General features: G+C 35.3%; 1 protein-coding gene across 1 annotated transcript in view; it reads right to left on the bottom strand.

Moving 5' to 3' along the window:
- The window catches only part of DOCK9 (dedicator of cytokinesis 9), a 135,957-nt gene that overhangs the window by 62,063 nt on the left and 52,209 nt on the right, over positions 1-21,685 (bottom strand). Inside the window, exons 6-21 of the mRNA XM_075712502.1 lie at positions 18,211-18,306; positions 17,448-17,582; positions 14,355-14,529; positions 12,919-12,986; positions 8,926-9,000; positions 8,688-8,828; positions 8,127-8,327; positions 7,866-7,988; positions 5,382-5,464; positions 4,813-4,935; positions 2,948-3,027; positions 2,679-2,866; positions 2,491-2,556; positions 1,811-1,903; positions 1,404-1,527; positions 898-1,019 (exon numbers count right to left, since the gene is read on the bottom strand). Coding sequence (XP_075568617.1) covers positions 898-1,019; positions 1,404-1,527; positions 1,811-1,903; positions 2,491-2,556; positions 2,679-2,866; positions 2,948-3,027; positions 4,813-4,935; positions 5,382-5,464; positions 7,866-7,988; positions 8,127-8,327; positions 8,688-8,828; positions 8,926-9,000; positions 12,919-12,986; positions 14,355-14,529; positions 17,448-17,582; positions 18,211-18,306 — 1,893 coding nt within the window. The remainder of the gene's footprint in view (positions 1-897; positions 1,020-1,403; positions 1,528-1,810; positions 1,904-2,490; positions 2,557-2,678; positions 2,867-2,947; positions 3,028-4,812; positions 4,936-5,381; positions 5,465-7,865; positions 7,989-8,126; positions 8,328-8,687; positions 8,829-8,925; positions 9,001-12,918; positions 12,987-14,354; positions 14,530-17,447; positions 17,583-18,210; positions 18,307-21,685) is intronic.

Here is a 21,685-nt window from a genome sequence, read left to right as displayed (position 1 = left end):
ATTTTACTGCTAGATCTACAACTAGTCATATTGGTCCTAACCTTCTACCCATAGGCATGAGCAGAGACAAACAGCAGAGGCATAAAGAATACACCTACAATGTGAAAAGATGAAAGATGTGAAGGAGACAATGGTTGGAAAGCTTACAGCAGAGTTTAAAAAAGAAAAGGTGGTAGAATAGGAGGAGAGCAGCACCTCTTGCTGTTGATTTTAGGTCTCTTCCAAACGGAGTCAATTTTGTCTCTGCATTTCATTCTCTTAGTCAAATCCCCTATCACATTTTACATTTTGTATCCTCCTCAGTATCATTTTTATTACTACAATTTTGCAAGCTTTCTGCTTTGAAAAATACAACCATAAATTTTACTAGTGAAGTATAAAGATCACAAAAATCAAGATGTGAGAATAAGACTTTTTCAGGAATAAAGGACTTACTGAAAGGAGACAGCATGAAATGCTAAAAAAAATTTAGTAAAGGACTTCAGATTATTTGCATATCTTCATAAACTCAAAATAGTTTAATATATTTAAAAATTACTGTAGCTTCTAGTTAATCATTACTACAAAAAATGAAACTTAAACATTTCCTAAGTACATCAGCTAAATAATAACAGAAATAAGTACTTAACAATTTAAACAAAAAACTGTATTAGGGCAGGTTGATTCAAATTCTCATAAAAGTCAGAATTTATTCGTAAGTTTTGTCTCCCATTTGTGTTTGGGTTGGTTTGTTTCCTGTAGTCAGATGTCTAACATTTGCAAAGCACTCCATTTCAACTATCAAAGAAAAAAATTTCTACTAGAAAATTACTTAAATCTTATCAGACTGGGGAATTACAACCAAACCTTCTCTCTACATCTTTTTTTGAAAGATTAGAGCAATTTTACATAACATACCTTTCCAACCCCCACTTCTTGATAACTAAGATAGCCTGACGGAAGATTTGCTGACACTGGGATGTGTTGCTCATTGGTCACCACTCTTCCATCTTTTATTAGAGGAAGCCAAGAATACCCAACTACAGAACACAAAAGGCAAGTAATTTAAAATATCTTATGAATCTTTACATGAACCCTTACAAAAGTCTTACTGTACACTTCTGATATGCAATTCATAAACGAGAAAATGTTACTGTAAGGGCCAAATAATTTGAACTCAAATGATTACAAGTAATTAAAAAGGCAAATTGTCACAGAGTTTGAAAAAAAACATACATTTGATAGACATTCTTAAACAACATTTGAAACATTTAAATTAAAAGGAATACTTAATGAAATCTTTCAGTCAGTATAATGTAATTAGAAAGCATTATATCAATCACAAAAATCACAGGTTACCAGATAAGCATACTTCATCAAAATCTCACCAGTAGTTACTGAAAGTAAAGCATTAGCATACAAACCTTGTGTTTCAACAACATCTTTCTTCTTGGTACTCCCTTTGCTTGAATTATCACAGCTGACATGGTAGAAGGTGAACAACAAATGGTGCTTTTCATGTAACTGAGTGGGCAATTCTATTTTAATCTGAAAGGCAAAGAATCACGACCTTTGTAGAAGTCTTCAGCTAGAGCAGTGACATGTCTTACTGGATGAACACTTAAAAAGTAATTCCAGGTTGTATGTTATTTGAAGCAAGATCAAGAATCACACACACAAAATGTACAAAAATTTACTTACAGTGAAAAGGGAGGGTCTGATTTAACTAAAATCATTATCAAGAACTTTGCAATCTTCAAATCCTTTCTTGTATTTTTGAAACTTACATAATGCTTAAACCAGTAAAAGTTACCTCAGAAAGGTAGCTTACCTCATCATAAAACTCTGGATTTTGATGGTGATGCAGAACAGCAGCAAACGCACTTCTAGTAAATACTGGTCCACCTGGCCTACCATAGATACACTAATAATAGAAAAAAAAGGAAAAAAGAACAAAAAACACCCCCTGTGATCCTTTTTCATTCTCTGCTTAGAATCTGTTTCACCTAGAATTTGAAATATTTTAATTTGTGTTTAACTTGGTTCCGTTGCACAGACAGGGGATTACATGATCTGTAGTCTGCCTGCTGTGCAGTAGAGCTGACACTGTGATTTCACCTCAGGATTCCTATACGTTTTTCTACCCCTTTTCTTCCAGGCACCTCTTATACACTGTGGTAGCTCATAAACAAAACACGGAGCTTGGCTCTGCAGTTGATCTAAAGCTTTACTGTTTTAACTTAAAGAATTGCTCCTGCGGAGTAAGCATAAGCCACCCTTGTTTGCAACAATTTTATTCTTGGAATTTTTGTTGATGTAAAGAAATTAAATGCTCTGAGGGTTCTGTAGTAATCTTTAATATCAAAAACAAGCAACTCATCTAGAAGTTACTCTTATGCCAAATGCAAAAGGAGGACAGAAAGCTGCCATCCCAAACTAGATAAATTAATCCTGTACAACTGTGTTACTGTGCTATTTTCTTCTATCAGTCACCAAAATCAAAAGACTAACCTTTAAAGGCAAAGAATCCTCTTCATCAGAATCCTTGAACTCAATGCATACTGCAATATTTCTAGCCTAAAGCAGTGTTTAAAAAAAAAAACCAAACACTTAATCATAAGGATCGTCACAGAAACATAATATGTAAACAATCTTAACCAAACCTGAGAAAGAAGAATGTACAGTTTTCCTGTACTCACCTTTGCAAAAGACTTTTGACTATCATATTTCAAGTGCTTTGGATAAACATAAAGATGATTGTTGTAGATAGTGAAAGGCTGAGTGTGTTTTGGTATACAAGGAACAAATTCCTCTATTTCAAACGTTATTAGTGTCTTGGTACTGTTTTCAAACTGTTTCATGGGAATGTATGATGAGTTAACATAATCTGAAAACACATAAAAAAACAAATAAAAAACTGAAGAGAAAAAGCCTGAATGTCCATTTAACAGTGTTTATTAATACTTACTTGGAAAATCTGGTGACACATTATCAATTGTAACATCCAGGTTTCCTAAAATAACAGGAAGTTTGGCCATCTTTTCAGGTCTATAGGAAGGAAAAAAACCTCAAAGTCAGGCTAATGCAAAACTATCAGATGCCAGAGAAAAGAGATAATAGGAAACAGAGGCAAAAGTAATATCCTGACATAGGGGTATGAGAGGAAAGGTAGTCTGGGGGCGGATGACTGATCTGGTCTTGCTTTTTTGCCTAGATTCACAGTGGTGTTCTCCTTTAAATTAAAAAAAAAAAAAAAAAAAAAAAAGGCGTTATCCACAAGTGTGGAAAAGGTTAAGAAAAAGCATGATTTTCTTTCTTTAAATCAAAATGAAAAACTTTGTTAAAGATAGGTTTTGTTTGCCATGTAATAACTCACTATCATTTGCAGCAAAGAGGGGACCTGTAAGTAAGCTTTTTAAATCTCAATGGCCAGTGATAAGCATTTATGGTAATGGGGTAAACTTGGGGGAAGAGCAAAGGGGAAGAGAAATCAGCAAGTTCACAGAATGTATCTTCTACTCAGCAATTTTTTTTCCTACCTCTTCCTTTTTCTAGAGTAATAATTCACCCTGCAAAATATTTACTATTAACTAGCTTACTACGAAATTTCTTAGATGCTATCATGTAGCTAATTCAGAAACATGATTTGAAGTAGGAGTATTTTCTATGTTAAAAAAAACAGTGCAGAACCCTTTATTAGTAAAGATAGTCAGCAGCATGATTTTTTTAAATTATTGCAGAGGAAGTGGATGCAAAATTTTCCAAAGTCCAATCCCGTGCTGTGAAGCAAACAACTTTTTCTGGTTGGAGTCTGGATTCTAATTCCAATAGCCAAGCCTTAGACATTACAATCTCCTTCTTACTAAAATTCCTGTGAAATACTGTACACAATTACTCAGATAGGATGCTGAAATAACCAAAAGCATTTCCTTAATTCAGAAAGTAAAGTGATGTGTCAGGCTAATTCACTATATTAGTTTCAGTTTCAATAATATTGTTTATGGCAAGGAGTATCAGTACACAGCAATTTCAATGCTATGTAAACTTCAATGAAACTTTAAGCAGCTTGCTAAAATGGAATTAAAATATCTATTACAAACCTCATCTCCTTATCAGATTTGGTAAGCAAGAATAAAATAAAGAAACTATAGCCCAAGCCTTTTGTGATCAGTGATTGTTGAAATTAATACAACTCCAGCTAACTGTACCATAACAGAAGTGGAAACAACTTTGTGAAGCAGCAAAGATTGCTCTATTATTTTACATCCTATTTAATACGGAAGGGGATTAGAACTCATTTATTAATAGGGTCATCTGTAAGCCTTGCACACAAACTGATGCAGTCGTTAGGAATACCTTGTAAAGTTCTGTTATTTAGGCATCCTGAGTCACATACACTCCCAAGGAAGGTGGGCTGGATACTGGCTTGAATCCTGTCCCCTAAGAGCTAGCATTCTTGGCCCAAGGTCAGTGAACATACGGATTTATGCTCATATTTGTTTTCCTTTGAGAACCAGAAAAGCAGATTGTGCAAGTGTAACTCCTAACACAGAGCTACTTCAGGATATGATGCTTACTACACGTTAGACATGGCATAATACTTCAGTCCTGCTTGTAGCCCCCAAACACTGCAAAGGAAAAATCTGTAGCTTGTATGAACGCGTTGATTACATTTATACAACTTCTATATTTGAAGTGAAAACCATATAAATACATACATCGAAAGATTAGATACTCCAGTTCAAAACCATAACAAAAAATGGTGGGGCTTGGGATGGTGGGGGTGTTAGGGTGTGGTTGCTTTGGTTTTTAAAGTGGGGAAATTAGACTTACTTCCTGAAATCTGCTAATAATTTCAGCATGTCTTCATTTGAAAGTTTATTACTGTCTTGTCTGAAAAGAGGAGAAAATCTTGCATTTTTGTCAAGGGTTCCTGAGGCATCTTTAAACAGCGTCCTGGAAGTCAAAAATCTTGCTTTCAGCTGAGTTTATGAAAGTATTGAAATTCAGTGTAAGAAATTTCTTTACTACGAATTAGAACATACTGCACCATCCTTCATATTAAGCATTTAATACTCTTGTCATTGTAGGTGAGTTTTAACAAACAAATAGCTCAGTCTAACAAATCAAGTGTGAACCATTTCATTCTTACTAAAATAAAAAAATATTGACAATAGAAAACAGTTGGCAATATTCAATGGTTTGAATAATAATATAATGAATGCTGATAACTTTTTTCCCTACTACAGAGCTGAAGTGTAAGTTTGTTTGTCAGAAATCTTTGGTTAATTGAAAGTAAAACAAGAAATAATTTAAATAGCGCATTAAGTTTTACAAGAAGTGAGATGCAGAAAATAAAAAAAAGTTCAGAAAAAATACAGATTGACAAGATCTGTCCTTACCTAGCTGCCCAGGCAAAAGGCATTCTATATTGACCTAATCTCTGGCATGCCTGCTTAGCGTTCTTCAAAACTTTCTGTGCAACCTGCAAGGGACATAAGAAATAGCCACATTTTAAAAGCTACATTTTTTTGTACTGTTAGTACACAAGGAAAAAAAAAAAAAACAGATATTGACACTGATATGAATTGGAAAAACTTGTTTAGAAGGTTAATCCTAAGTAGGCACGTGAAAGACAAATAAAAATACCTCTTAACAATTCATTTCAGGTTAAGCAGGGCCTGCTGATTTCACAGCATTTCATAGGTGAAAACAGACCCATCTACACTCCCAATAATACAGATTTAATTAACCAAGAAGAAAATTATTATATACAAAACTCATATGAAAGCTAGAGCAACATCCAACTGGTTTTTAAGACAAAATTATGACTCCAGATAAAAACATTTCCCCCACCACTACTTGCTCCCCTGTTCAACCATCCACTCTACATACCAGAACACATTCCTGCAGAGTAAATAGTAAAATACTCTGCAATACTTGTATTACAGGTACATACAGACTATGGGGAGGAGTTGTATGACAGTCACATGGATAATCCTATGTATGGACATTGCAATATTGTTTTCATTAAAGCTTTAAATTTTTTGGTTTTTTAACTTCTAAGTGGACAAGCAATTCAATTATATAGAACCAACATGCATAATAATCAGAGCTAGAAACCCACTAGTCTGAGATGTTCAACACTGAGCTGAACCACCTGAGCTAAAGCAGAAGCTCCTGACAGAGCAGTGGGCTTCTCTTTTCCAGAAACCAGCTTCTCCTATGTGCCTACACAGAGCAAAATTATTTGCCAGAGGCAAAAAAATGCAGAGTAAACCTGCCTGAATATTATCCCTGATTTATGCTGTTGACATTATGAAGAGCTGTTTCTATTAGTGTGTTGAGCCAACTCTCCATTATCCTTTCCTGTAAAAAGGGGGAAATTGCACTCAGAAGCACAGAACCTTGATAAGTGGTCATCATTAATTCACTGTATTCAATGTTTAAGTGGAGAAGTGATCTCACGGCTATAGAATTTGCTGCTTCCATTTTCCTTTTTTCTTGTCCAGAGTAGTAACTCTGCAGGGAACCGGAACTTGCTCATTCCACTGACACATATGGAGGCTTATATAGCTGGTACTGTTCTGTTTTGTTTCAAATTATTATGGTGTAATCCCAGAGAACAAGAACAGAAAAAAACCTCAAACTAAGTTCAATTGTTTAAAATTATAAGCAAATGAATACCAGAAATGCACGGCATAAGTTAATATAACCATGAATGTTCCTATTGGCTACTCCTACAGTACAGGGCAATGCAAGTCCAGCACTCAGCATGAAATTTGGGAACACTTGGGCTTACTTAACCTTCCCAGGTGGCTCAGGCCCAAGACCACCAGAAGAAGTTACTCAGTTCAGGTTTGTTTTAACTCAGTAACAGTCAGCATACACTTCAAAACCAGACTTCTAAAATACAAAGCTGCTGTTTTCCAACAATAGCTGAAAAAAAATCTCAAGTATTCCTGGAAAAGCAAATCAGTAGTCTGATCTATATTAAGACCAAGTGAAAAATACTTTTTTTTTTTTACGTGTAGCCTAGCCAGCATTAAATCAGTAGGAAAGAACACTGTTCCCCTGCAGAGACTGAAAGTTAACCCTTCCTTCTTCCCTTTCACTAGCTGAAAACAGCAAGAATGTCAACTGTAGTTGGCATTGCTTACAAAAAAACCTTTTCTCCTAGTATCCTGGTCCAACTATTTAAACACAATTGTAAATCAACAAAACTATTTCTTCAGTGACAAACAAGAAGCAGCAACTGACAAAGCTTCTTGTAGATGTTTCAGAAAACATTAAAATGTTATGTCATCCTAGACTCCTGCAAACTTAAGATGTTTCAGTGGTTTATTTCCAAAAGTGATTTGGAGTTCTATCAAATCTGCAAAACATTTTATAGATAAACACAGAGGCTTAACGATCTCAGTGGTTCTGAAGGAAAAAACAGCAAGAGTGCCTATAAAGTTACAGTAAACTATGGTCACCAAAAAATGAGACAAAGGAAAAGTCAACAAGAATAATACAGTAAGATGCATTAACTAAGAGAGACATAGTTAATTTCTGACCTATATTTAGTATTTCATTGTTCAACAATTTTCAACTCAACTTTCACATGGAAGTCTAATATTCTTTTGTCAAATCAATTTAAAGCCATTATAAAAATTATAAACTATGTCACGATTATAAAAAGCTACGTTTCCCAATAATATGTTACTTTATCTATAATGTTTCAATTAATAAGTTACTAGTAATAACTACAACTTACTAAATCAAATCATCTAGTTATCTGAATTTCCTGTAAAAGAACTAAGCTTTTGATTGATATTTATTAATTTGAAATCAACCTGCCTTCCCTCAGCATTTTTTCCATACCACAGAAGAAGATAACATACCTTTGAAGAATCTGAACTTTTCATATATGGTTCAGCACAATGTGTAATACTTCCCTGTAATACTTTTTCTATTCTAGCCACAAGGAAAATGTCAGCATGAGGACATGTAACTGAGAATATTCCCTAGAAATAAAACAAGAGATAAATATAAAAGGAAGACACACATTTTACATCACATAACAGAAAGCCATCCAAAGCATGTAGGAAAACTCTCTACTTGTATCCAAAATCCTACTAATTCTTTAGGTTACTAGCTCTTACCTGCTTTGGATATTGTAACACAGTTTCATGAATGTCTTGAATTCTGTGTAAGCTATCACCACTGCCATTCATCATTTGTTGAGATGCATTGGGTATCATGTGCCTTACTGAGGCGTGGTTCAAATCAACATGGAAATCTGCTGAAATCTTCCGATTGTTTTTAATATCAAATAATGATAATGTGACAAAGAAAGGTTCTACCTAAACATTTAAAAAAAAGAATCAAGTGTCATTACTGACATCTATATTACTGTAAAAATGTGTATTAAAGGAAGATGAGCAACATTTTATAAACAGTTACACAGTCATCACTCTAGATAATACTGACAAGATGTAAAAGACAGTAAAATAAAAATTCCACTTTCTGCAATACAACAAAAAGATTAGTAGCAAAGTTACTTTTCATAGGCTTTAGGCTCTCATTTTCATTTAAAGGAGCAGAAAAAACCACACAATGTAAGTTTCTCAATCACAGCAAGGAATTCCTGCCATTAAGAATAGTGCCAACAAAATTTTAAGACATACATTACCATATTAACAGAAAATAATTAGATTATTTACATTTGTCGTTGGTCCTTCTTCATTTTCTGCAACGCAGCTTTGCAAATTAAAAGATAAATCATTACACTTCACAAGAATTTTTTTGCCAAATTTCTCTTCAAATGGTTTCACTTCTGGTTCAATACCAGAAAAGTCAAGTTTCTTTAAAAAGAGAAAAGAAAAATCAACGTAAGTTCTTTTTCATCTCAAAAGGATCAACATAAAAGGAATTAACATGCTTCCTTGTAGAAAGTCTAACCTGTGCATCTGGATCCAAGGCAAAAAGTTTAACTCTGCTTTCACTTTTCAACTTGATTTCTGCTTCTCTGGTACTCTGGACAAAACAAGAAAAGAAGTCTTAGTATCACATGATAAATTAAAGTGGGTTTCAATTTTATTCCTTTTTCTGTGATGTTCAAAGCTTTACACGTTTTTAATTCATGCACTCTTCTCTCCCTAACTGAGCTTTGTACTGCCCTAGTTTAAATTGCTCCATCGTGTCGAGAAGACTCCTCTCCTCCAAAGGCTTTTCCAGGCCTAGAAACACAAAAACTTACATCAGCAACATGTAACCTTCCAAGCTCATGAGAAATATACTCCAGTGTAGCTCATATAGCGCTTTGCCTCCTTAAACAATAACTTTCATAACACTGTTTTATTTTTAAAAAAAAAAAAAAAAAAAAAGCGTACGAATGTAGGTTAAAGCTCAGAGCTATCCTGAGACCATAAGATTGCTCAGGAAACAACAGGTTACCTAAATTAAGAAACACCATCATAGCTCTCTTTCTTTTTTTTCTTTTTCTTGTTTGGGTTTGGTTTTTTTTTTTTTCCTTTTCTTGAGCTTTACTGCCAAAAAAGTGGTTTTCCTGTGGGTAGATGGAAAAACCTAAAACTTCCAAAAGATAAAACCCTCACACTCAGAAGTTACTTTACAGAGTACACTGCACATCCTGCCTGGGATCTGTGGATACCTACCTATTCACAGTAAAACAAAAGTAAAGCGGAACAAAATAGAATGTGAAAACTGATGGTATACATAGGTTACTTCTTCAAAAAAACGTATTAGTTAAAGAGTATTCTATGATTTTTAAAGTCACAGGACATGACAAATGGACATATGCATGCACCAAAATTACAAATTACCCATGTATGAGAGTTGCCATTCTCAAAGTAGTAGATGGCTAAACAGGGATACAAAGTATTACATTACAGAAAGGTGTCTATTTTTGGATCAGCCTGTATGGATTAAAAGAAGTTACCAACCCAAAATGCTCATCACAGCCCATCAGCTGAAAGTGATCTACTGGCTACATCTGCTTTGCTGGAGGTTAAAGAAACTCCTACTATGTCTCAAGAAAAAGAAAAAAAAATCAACCCACCACCAAACAAAACCCCATCAGATCTAAGAGCTCAAAACCCTATTTTAGGTTAATAACAATTAAAAAAAAAAAAAAGAAGTTTACTTAAAGGATGCATTACAGAAGAGGAACTTCTGAGGTGTGATTTTGAGTATAGATGCTCTAATGGATTTCATTTACTTTACCTTGTTATCTTTAACACACACAGGAGAAAAGGACAAGAGTTGCTGTGAAAGACATGACCCAGACACTCAATACCTGCAGAGTATTAGCAGACTTTGCTTGTTCAACAGCTGGCATGATTGAGAAATACAGGACTAAACTGTGAAGAAGTTTAAAGATGGCAAGAAGGTTGCATGTACGTTTTGGAAAGGGGAATAGTCAGTGGCAAGTACTGAAGACGAAGATGATCTAGTCGTAGGAGCAAGACAGAAACTGTTTCAGCTAAAGCATCTTGAATACTTTTAGATTCTTTGGTGTTTTGCGCACTAAAGACGAGATGACAAAAATATGCTTTTTTGACTGACAGATCAGGGGCAGTTGGACAGAAGTCAGGAAGTGAAAATGTACATAGTCATTGACCCTGGCTACAGCACGGCAGTGACTCTGTAATTCCATTTCCTCATCCGTTGTTTTACAGTCTCTGTTTTGGGACATTTTTTTCCTACCTCAAGGAATACTGGGGACCTGTAACGGTTAAGGAGGTACTTGGGCACATTAATAACTATGTGACTGTCATGATCAAAGATAGAGGTCTAATTTGTTTTCTCTGAAGATTAAAAAACAAACAAAAAGCCCCAACAAAAACCCTACATTCACTCTTGGTACTTAAGTTACAGATAAAAGGAACGTGAAATAGGCAGGACAGACAGACAGACTGAGATACAGGCGTGCACATCTGTGCACTACAGCGCACAATAGGATCTTATTTAGTTTATGTTATAAACTAACAGCTGTTGATAGAAAAAATGAAGTCTTGGAGATGTACTCACAAGGGTTAAACCTTTCCTAGGAAGACTGTTTTTTCCCCTATTGTCAGGTGCTCTGCAATCACCCCTGAAGGAATTTCTCTTTCCTCATAAGGATATGAGGTCAGCTATTGTGAAAATCTCCTCCTAGAACCAACAAAAATAATAGAGCAGCTATAAACTTTTCTAAAAGAAGGCTCAATGCCTTGTATGTCTTCCACTGGGGAACAAAGAACCAAACCCAAACCCAAACAACAGCTGAAAAGACAACGCAAGATAGAATAGAGGACAAAAAAAATCCTCAAAAGAAACAGCATTTATATAAAGTAATCAAGTTAAGGCACAAACAATGTACTAATTGAAATGGGCAGATTTTCCCCTGTACTTCTCCGCAGGGAAAAAAGGCTAGAAAAATACATTAGAGCAAATTATTTTGAAAGATAGTGTTTAGTAAAGATGAACTAGAATGGGAAAACCAAAAAAATTATTTTGAAGGGAACAGAAAATTAAATGGGTTATAACCATGGGATAAAAAAAGCCAGTGCTTAAAGAGCTGAGAAAAATAACACGCTAGAAAAATACCTAGATTAAAGAGCTGCACGCTTCCAATCACATGGCTATGGCAACAGGAAGCAGCATTTGTAGTACTAAAACTACATGCAGGTGCTGCATAAAAGTCCCCTCTGGAAGTCATATGGAACCTAAGCATTCCAACAACTCTGACTATAAAGAAAGAAAAATCTTCCATACAATAAGAACACCTAATTTTATAGCTGTTTCTGAAATAAATTTTCATAGCCTCATGTAAGTATGCTGTTTATTGCTTACAGCTCTTCCAAGGAAAACTTGATTGTATGCACCACAATCACACTTAATTTCCGAATACAGCCATTGCTGGAGTTAGGTTATCGCATAATAGCTTTTTGCGTACATGTGCTAAGTTGATTACAAAGCAGTAGCAGAAAGAATTAAGTCAGCCAACCAATTTGGGTGCTAAAAGCCTGTTAATGTATTCTGACTGGATCATTTGATAGGTTAGCTATTGTAACAGACAGAATTTGTTTTACTGCTTATTCTCATTTTACAAGCTGCAATCCCTTCAGGAGTAGTTACTAGGTCAGACAGATCCTCAGAAAAGAAGGGGAGAGGATTCCAGAGCATGGTCAAGCAGAAAAATTTCAAGACTGCAGACTTCTGCCACACAGAAGAGTAAGGAAGTCACAGGAAGGAGTTTGGATTCTGCAACTTCAATAGAAAAAGGTCACCAGCTCCAGTCCGTAGATGATTTAACAAAAATTTCTCCCTTAGAGAACTTGCAAAACTTATTGCAACACACCAGTCACTGATTTAACTGAAATAGTCTGTAAATGGGCTGAGGAAGACTTACTGTTATTTTCTATTTATTTTATTCTTGTTTCTATTTTCACCAAACCTCTGTAAGAACAAAATTGAAAAGCAAGAACTATGGCAACACAGGAAGTATCCATGAACTTGCCAGCTTGTTACAAACACAAGCATCTTAGAATACATTCACATCATCACTGCTATTAAACTCCTCTGGACTTCTAACTATAAAAATAAAACTTGACGTTAGTATAACTAGATTTCTATAGAAATACTTTAGCACTTACCTGCATGCAATAATACAAAAGATGCAAAATACAACAAACTAAAAAAATAATAAAACATGCTGCTTTTAAGTAGCATGTCAAGATTTATATAAGCAACTTTAAGACAGTAGTTTGCTTCCAAAAGCAGAAAATGAAGCAGCTCAATAAACCACATTGATTCATGAAAGAGCTTCTAAGCTTTCAAAGCATCACAAACTCACTGGAAGCTAGAAGCCAATACCTTACCGTTACTGAAAGTTCATATGGCTAATGTTTAGTATTTCTATCCCAAGTTAGTATTTACAATATATATTACCTTGGCAATTTCAGGATAGTAGTTATCAAAACTACTTGATGAGCTTTCCATTTTGCTTTGTTCATCATCTGAAATTATAAAACCACATTAAAAAAACCCCTAAAAACCCAAACAAACAAATCAACCCTAAAAAAACCCCAAACTACTCACAAAATTCTGTAGCAAAAATATTTCTGATTTTTTTTTTAACTCCTACCACCTCAAAACAGACAATTATTAACATAAACAGGTTGTGGGAGACTCCATCATTTCATTTTGATGCAGTGACTTCTTGAAGGATGTAACCAGTTACATAAAATGGTAAAGTAGCAGTTATTTCTAAGCTTACCTAGAACATAGCTTTAATATTAATTTTGATATCTGCATGGGGAAAGGGGATACTCAATGCACAAATTTACATTACTCTTTCCACTATACGTTGTAACTCGATTTCAAAACAAGTTCCCTCTGTTCATTAGGTTCCCAGCTCTACTCTCCAATGGTTACTGGATTTACAAAGCAACCATTCAGTTAGCTATAAGCCTCTTGCAGTTCTAAGGTCAATTGGGGACCACTGACTAAAATGTCTCTCTAAAAGACATTCTAAAAATTTCTCTCTAAAAAGAGAGCTACAGGCTTCTCTTTTTCCGATTTGCTTTGGTTGCAAACATCATGTTAAATTCCAGCAATCTTCACCAAAGCCTGTGAAATCTCGTTTTAAACTCTAATGATCCCTTTTGGCATACTGTGCTATTCATAAGCAGAACAACTTTCTACAACCTCTTCCAGGTCCTTCTGGATATGCATACACTTTGGTCTCATACCAGTTGCCCTCCCCATCCACTCTCAAGAGGAAAAAAGCACAAGAGGACATCTAGACTGTCCTTTTGTCACCAAACTACCAACTACACCTACATCACATTCCTTACAGATATCTGCCTTACCTATTCTTAAAGGGCTCCAACAGAAAAGATGCTACACCCAAGCAATCTATTCCAGTACTTCAGGGAAATGTTTATGGTCAAGGAAATTACATCTAAATTTAAGTTGCTCAGTGCAACTACAATTTCTTATTCTTCTACCTACAGTGACCACAGAACAGATTATTCCATTTTCAGCAGCACTGTACACATTTCAAAACAAGTCCCCCCTAAGTTTTCTCTTTTCCTTAAACTGCCTCAGTCCTGATATTTCATTGTGGGTTCTATTTTTCTAGACTTATGATCAGTCTCGTTATTCTCTTCTGAACTTAACTCAATTGGAATCAATACAGAATAGTGCTATTTTAATGCCAAAAGGTCAAAACTCTCATCAGTTCAAACCAACAGTGAAAAGGCCTATAATTTTTATGACCAAAGAAAACAAAAAAATTTAGCCACAATAAAGCCTTTCTTTCCAAATGCATGTACGCAGACATTGTCACATAACTGTATTAGCATTGCTGAAACCCTGCTTACCTTCATGAGACTCTCCATTTCTTTTTTCTTGCATTGCAGCCTCAAAGTTAAGCTGAAGGATTTTGTTCAGAGTGTTTATCCATTCTTCCATTTCAAGCTCACTATCTGCAGCTAAAAGGTAACTACTCTTGTCTTGCATCTTGAGCTCAAATGCAAAACGTCTGACTTTATTGTTCTATAAGAAAATAAAAGATCTTTATAATATCTTCTCATAATGTCTACTCACAATCAAAGGAAGTTATATATATTTCAGATCTTTTAACACAAATATGCAGTTTGATATTTTGAACAAGTGTGTAATCATAGTTAGACTACTGCAAAGTACAGTGACTGGGGTCCTTACAATTTTTTATTTTATTTTCCTCTTCTATTAATTGGAAATGCAATTTCTACTGTGTAGACACTGCTTTTTTCCCATATGAGTTTCTAGGTGATAATACAACACCAATAATAAGTAAGAGTAAAACAATTAATAAAGTAAGATCAGCCAGAGAGGATACAGTACATAACATAAAATAATAAAATCACACATCTGGAATAGGGCCATTATGTATAATATTTGACAGTTCAAAATCTCATTTACTTGCCCCTCACCAACAATTCAAGTGAAGAAAATAGCTATTTTCAAACCCTTTTATTCTAGTCATTGAATGACTTCTTGGCTTCACAGGTGAGCATTACTGGATTTTGATTATGCACCTGATGTTGACCCATATCTAGTCTCAAATTTCTACATGAAGTTCTGAACATCCAGATGCCAAGATGAATGCTGATGGTACTGTAGAATACAGCATAGCATTCAAGACGCAAGCCAACTACAAACTTTAAGAGTCCAAAGTACAGTTTCACTTAAAGACTGCTGTATCAGCCCAGAACCTTACTTGCAGTAGAACAAAGGAACAGTAATTTAAAAAAAAAATTTAAAAAAAGCAAAAAAAACCAAAAAGTACTTCTGATAGAGTCCGAGGAAATTGGAAATTTCGGGTTACTTGAATTGAACTGATGGAACAGAAAGTATGGAGAAGTATTTCATGAAGAGATGATATAAAAAAAAGGGGGATTTTCAAGATTAAAAACCCAAAAACGTAGAATCACAGAATGGTTAGAGGTTGGAAGGGGCCTCTGGAGGTCATCTGGTCCAATCTCCCTCCTTAAGCAGGGACACCCAGAGCCAGTTGCCCAAGGACCATGTCCAGGCAGCTTTTGAGTATCTCCAAGGATGGAGACTCCACAACCTCCCTGAGTAACCTGCCTCGGTCACCCTCACAGCGACAAAGTCTCTCCTGATGTTCAGAGGGAACCTCCTGTGTTCCAGGTTGTGCCCACTGCCTCTGCTCCTGTCACTGGGCACCACTGAGCAGAGCCTGGCTCTGTCCTCTTTGCACCCTCCCTTCAGGTATTTATATACACTGATGAGATCCGCCCCTTGATCCTTCTCTTCTCCAGGCTGAACAGTCCCAGCTCTCTCAGCCTTTCCTCATAGGAGGGATGCTCCAGTCCCTTCATCATCTTTGCGGCCTTTCACTGGTCCTTCTCCACTATGTCCATGTCTTTTGTACTGGGGAGCCCAGAACTGGACACAAGACTCCAGGTGTGGCCTCACCAGTGCTGAATAGAAGAGAAGGACCACCTCCCTCGACCTGCTGGCAATACTTTGCCTAATGCAGCCCAGGACACCGTTAGCCACCTTTGCTGCAAGGGCACATTGCTGGCTCATGTTCAACTTGGTGTCCACCAGGACCCCCAGGTCCTTTCCTGCCAAGCTGCTTTCCAGCTGGGTGGCCCCCAGCACGTACTGGTGCCTGGGGTTGTTCTCCCCAGCTGCAGGACTTAGCATTTCCCTTTGCTGCAGTGCCTTCCTTTCATTTGTAACTTCTGAAAAACTCAATGTTTTCTGATGATGTAAACTAATATTGTAGTGCCCATAATAGTCTACTAGAGCCACATGCCGAGAATGAGAAACAAGCCATTGCCTAAGTGGGAAACAAAAGGGGCCAGAAACAGCCCAGAAGATGGAGAATAGATATTATCAGAGAGAGTGACACCAAAGCAGAGGAAGCTGAAGAGCAGAAGGAAAGACATATTTTAAACACAAGACAAAGACTACAACTGCATTTAGGAACTGGTTTTTTTGTTTGTTGGTCTGTCTTAAAAAGACAAATCAAACCCATTTCAGTGGAGTTGTCCAGGATTGTACCCCTAAGGCAAAACAATTTGTGTAAATCCGTATCTAGATCTTGCAATATGATTACATTTATTACAGTTATAAGACTTTCCATGCAAACTATCTATTAAATGCGTATCCAAAAAACATTATTACAATATTTGGAAAAAAATAATCTTCTGTAAAGCTGTTGTATCTCTCTGCATAAATCTTCAAATAACTTTATACTCAAAAAAATATTATTTAAGAAATACATTTTTATTAAACTTTGCCTATTTCTATCCAAGTTAACAAAACCTTAAACCCAAGAGCTTTTTCCAGGTATGCTGTGCCTAACAAAACAGTTACATGATGTACTGTAAATACATAACAGAATCACAAGGAAAAAAATAATCTTTTCTTTGGCACTTGCTACTGACAAACATTTTACCAAAGCCCTTAACTTTTTAAAATAAAGAAAAGCACATAAAAGTAATGTTATAAAGGTCAAATGAAAGCATCTGGAAGGGTGACTGAATTTAATACAATTCCCACAACAAAAATCCCACACAAGAAGCTATGCAAAACATTTTACAGCTCATGTAAGCACAAAATGTAACTGAAATGAACTTTAATTTTATGCTGTCATTACTTTGCTGTGATTTAAGGTTGGGGGTTTTTGTGAGTTTGCCTTAAAATTTTGTTTGATATTTTTGATAAACACTTGACATCAACTAGTAATTTATGCTCTTTTCAGAAAGATTTTTAAAATTCAGCCTCCTGCCCTTTAAAATCTTGTTCACTGTTTTTGCAAGATGCAGCATGTCCAATTGTTCTTCTGCATGATAGGTACTTATCTACCTCTGACAAAAGTTATCTGTATTTTTAAAAAATCCATTTGCTATCAAATACAGAATTAACTGGAGAACAGGAAGAACAATTATAATTACCTGAACCACTCCCATGCATGAATCTAGAAATATTGATCCTTTAGGTTCTTTTGATATTTTTTCATCTTTGTAGAAATTGAGATTATAGGATCCATCACCAAGTTGGATTAAGTGGAAAAATCTTCTTTTAAATGACTAGTGAAAAGGAAGAAAGAAAAACAATTACAACATTAGTATTAATCAGCTTACAGAACCCGTAAGTGCTATTTACAGAGTAGGTTATAGAAAAAAAAAAAGTTTTATTTACACACAATCTAATCAGTATCCTCAGAAAATAAACCAAAAATAATTTTAAGAAAAATTAACTTAAAAACCTGCAGCAAGATTGTACTATATTATTTGAAAGTACTTTTGACCCATGGAAAGGTATTTAAAACTGACTCTACAATATTATACACAATAGATATTTATTGTGATAACTGTAAAAATAACTTGTTTGTTTCTAAATAAAGAGGCAATACCAATAAAACCTCACATTACATAGTCCCTTTTCTACTAATAATACACCAGGGTCCAGTTTGGAAAATTATGTAAAACACTGGACTTCTCCCACATACTGGATTTTTAATGCATTTTTTTCTAATTCAAGCAGAATAAAAGGAAAGTAAGATTTCACAGATATAAATTACATACAAGCTTCCCTCTGTCATCCCACACTATTTTTTTTAGAAGTAAACCACATACAAATAAACTTCTCAAAGGCACAGTGATATTTAATATTGCTGTTCAGTTTTTACCACACATAAGACATTCTTAAACTTACTCTCATTGTCACACTGATTGCACTATTCATGTTGCCTTTGTACAGCCATCCTTGTTTTGTTATTCCACCCTTCTGAGACCCAAGAGATGCTGCATCCTGGAGATGAAGAAAGGGAGATGGGGGGGGGCGCAGAAGAAACGTTTTGCATCACAGTCTGAAACTGCTGTATTTATTGAAAATTTCAGAAGTCATTTTTAAAAGATGGAACAGCTATGCTTATAATGTAATGATAATAAGGTACTGTGAGCCCCTGCGAAATTCTATAGCTTCCTAATTCCAATTATTTTATTTAAAGACCAGGGATGAGATTGGCCTCATCTAATTTCTGATAGGTAACCTGGCTACTTATATAGGCTTTCTCTATGGCCAGCAGGATGATTCAACTTTGAGATAGCTAAATATTAGTCAAGGTAAATCCCACCAAAATAGGGGAAAGAAGGAAAACTCAAAACTTTTACTTACATTTACTTTGTAAGCTTTTTAGTCTAATTAATTTTTTATTCTAATCTTCCTGTGCAAGAATTTTTACCAATTTCTATTACCAAAAAGAACAATGTGAATTTATGCTTATCCAAAACTTCAATATGGTTTGAGAAATCTCGTTTGCTTTATATGTATTACTTCAAAGACATTACTTAAGAATTTACAAAGAACTAAGTCTTGAATTTTTGAATTGGATCTGCCCTTTTACAGATCAGAATCAAAGCTTTCTAAAGAGAACAAGACCAAACTTGGCAGTAACAGCAAGTTCACAAACAGCAGATCCAATTCATGCATCACACATCACACCCACTGCCTGTATACCACTTCCATCTGCCAGTTGATGGAACTTAATAACTACATCAAAACCCATAGGATGTTAACAGCTACCAAAAAGCAGTACTCTACTATCAGAACCAATCAAAATTACACATTTATAATTGCCACAGAACAAATATTAAATCACCAGTTCAAGTAATCTTTTAGAGCAGTACCAATCTGACTTTACCATGGTTTCCAGGTGATGTAACCCATTTTGACACAACAAAACCAGTAATGAATTAGACATGCAGGAAGATTTTAAACCATCTAGAGGAGAAATACTACTGATAATTTATTATCCAAGCATTCAAAATTAGCTGAGTATCCAGTTGAAAAGAAACCCACAAAACTTCAAGTGCCTCAACTACTTTTTCTAGTTCCTTTTCTCAGCTATTAAGAGAACATACAATAAAAAGTGATTGCATATGGTGAACAGAGTCATTAGTTCAACAACTGAACATTAAACACAAATTTTTTTAATAATACAAATTAGTTTCTGGAATTAAATGAAGGAACATTCTGTAAAAAGTTACTAGTAAATTTATTTACAGCTTATTTAGTCTGTGCATATTCATATGCACATGCGAACTTCAAAAAACTGCAAACAGAAGGCAAAAGATGCATCAATCTCTTTCTTCAAAAATTCTGGTCAACTTGATATGGAAGGAAATTAGGCCCAGTAGGGATGACATGGTCACCAACTATCAGAGGATACGATATACTGCTCCAGAAGCATAGATCCAAACTACTCAGTAAATGTTCATATGCCCCAGTGAATCTCATTGTCCAAGCAATACAGTCTACTTGTGTCACATTTTCAAGTCATTAGCTCCCACCCCTATTCTATTACCTAGATAACTATTTTTCTTGTACAACAATCAAGATACAGAGACAACAACTTAAAACACTGGGTTTCCAACTATGATTCTCCACCTCCACTGGTGGGCGTTATCCCCAAGGAAAGGATGGTTTAAAACCACCTCTACAAGTGTAAGATGATGAGTAGATGATGAGTTACCGTCAAAACTTGGCACAAAACAACCAATGCTTTTCTGTAATTTCACAAACCATACATAGGATCACCTGACACGACAAGAATTCCTTCATTACCTGTGTTAACAAAAATTAAGATTTAGCTCTATAAAGACTCTTTTTCCAATTCCAAGTCTCCGAGGTGCACTGTTGCCCAACTCTGTTGAGCTGCATGCTCTTTTCTAACAAGAAAACTGACTGTCATTTGGTCCTCTCTAGTTACACCACTTCTTTCTGTCAGGCAGAATTCCTGCCTACAGAGCCAAAAAGCTATTGAATCTTTCCAGCTGACCATCTGTTAATACAAAGGAACCCAGAACCCAGTTAACACATGACTTTTACACTGAAACATACTTCCTGTTTCCAACTAGTAAGTTAATTTCCTCACTTTTATTATTACTGCTGCACACCGTGCTTCACTTTTTTTAAATGAGCTTTCCCACAAACTCAGCTCTGAAATTTACTTCAACAGCAACTGTTTCAACAAAACCAACTCCTTATCTTGATCCCATACCCCAGGCTGATTTAAAAATTCCATTTACAAATATCAACCTGATGGCCTGATAGCCCAAATTAGTTTTGGAAGGTAATTCTCTCCTTTTTAATGATGCCAGATTAAACTAATCCTTATCTGGTTTTCCTCCAATTGTTAATCACTTGCAGCTTTTTGTTTTCTACCATTCTCTTAATAAATCAGTTTTCTGAAAAGAAACCCACAAACAAAAGTGAAACAAAAAGACCACCAAACAACTTTTAATCTAAGATTTGCATTTATACTTTTTGGCATACAAAGATGTTCATGTTTGAAAGAAAAACCCCTTGCATTAATTCTTCCCTTGAGGAAAGAATTTATGGTCTCCCCACCCTATTCCCACTAAGCTCCCTTTTCTTCCTAGCATCCTTTTTTCTTGTGTTTATATTTTAAGTTCCTCAAAGAGTAGCAGACCTCTTCTCCAGTGACTGTACCTCTGAAAGTGATACGATGTTCCTGCTTGCTCTAACAGGAAACTGGGCAGAAGGAAACAGGAAGTCCTCTCCATTTATACTTCCTAGTAAAACACATACCACCTGATAACAGCCAAGCTATAGTTTTTCAGTGTTTAGCAAACTCGAGCCATAAGTATTGTTCCCAATAACAATCACAGTCAATTATATCTCCATGTAATTTTCTTCATATTTCACTCACTGTTTTCTTAAACACTTCTGTTGACAGAAACATTATCACAGTAAATAATGCCAAGACTTTTTAATGTCAGTATAATAGAAATCGTAATTATTCCCATCTTATAAATAGAAAGATTTGGATACAGATGCATGAAATTATTTGTCCAAATATCACAGTGCAGATCAACAGCAGCACTGGAGAAATGGCAACCTGAGACTATCTGTTCAGGAATCTACCCATTCAGGTGCACTCCCTGAACTAATTTTTCACGTTTAATCCAGGAAAACTTGTAAGGAACTACTTTTATTTCATGTGCAGCAGTTCTGAATACAAGGAATTTAGAAGCAAAGTAACTGTCAAAGTATAAAAACCACAAAAAATAATTTCATATTATTTTAATTCTTTTCTGTGATGCAAGAGTTCAAGTACTTGCACAAAAAGACAACAGTGGCATTTAAAAACTGTGTTTTCAAACAA

This window comes from Pelecanus crispus, chromosome 1 (genome assembly GCF_030463565.1).
Source record: "Pelecanus crispus isolate bPelCri1 chromosome 1, bPelCri1.pri, whole genome shotgun sequence".
In the NCBI taxonomy this organism is placed as follows: domain Eukaryota; kingdom Metazoa; phylum Chordata; class Aves; order Pelecaniformes; family Pelecanidae; genus Pelecanus; species Pelecanus crispus.
This window is presented reverse-complemented; position numbering and strand designations above follow the sequence as displayed.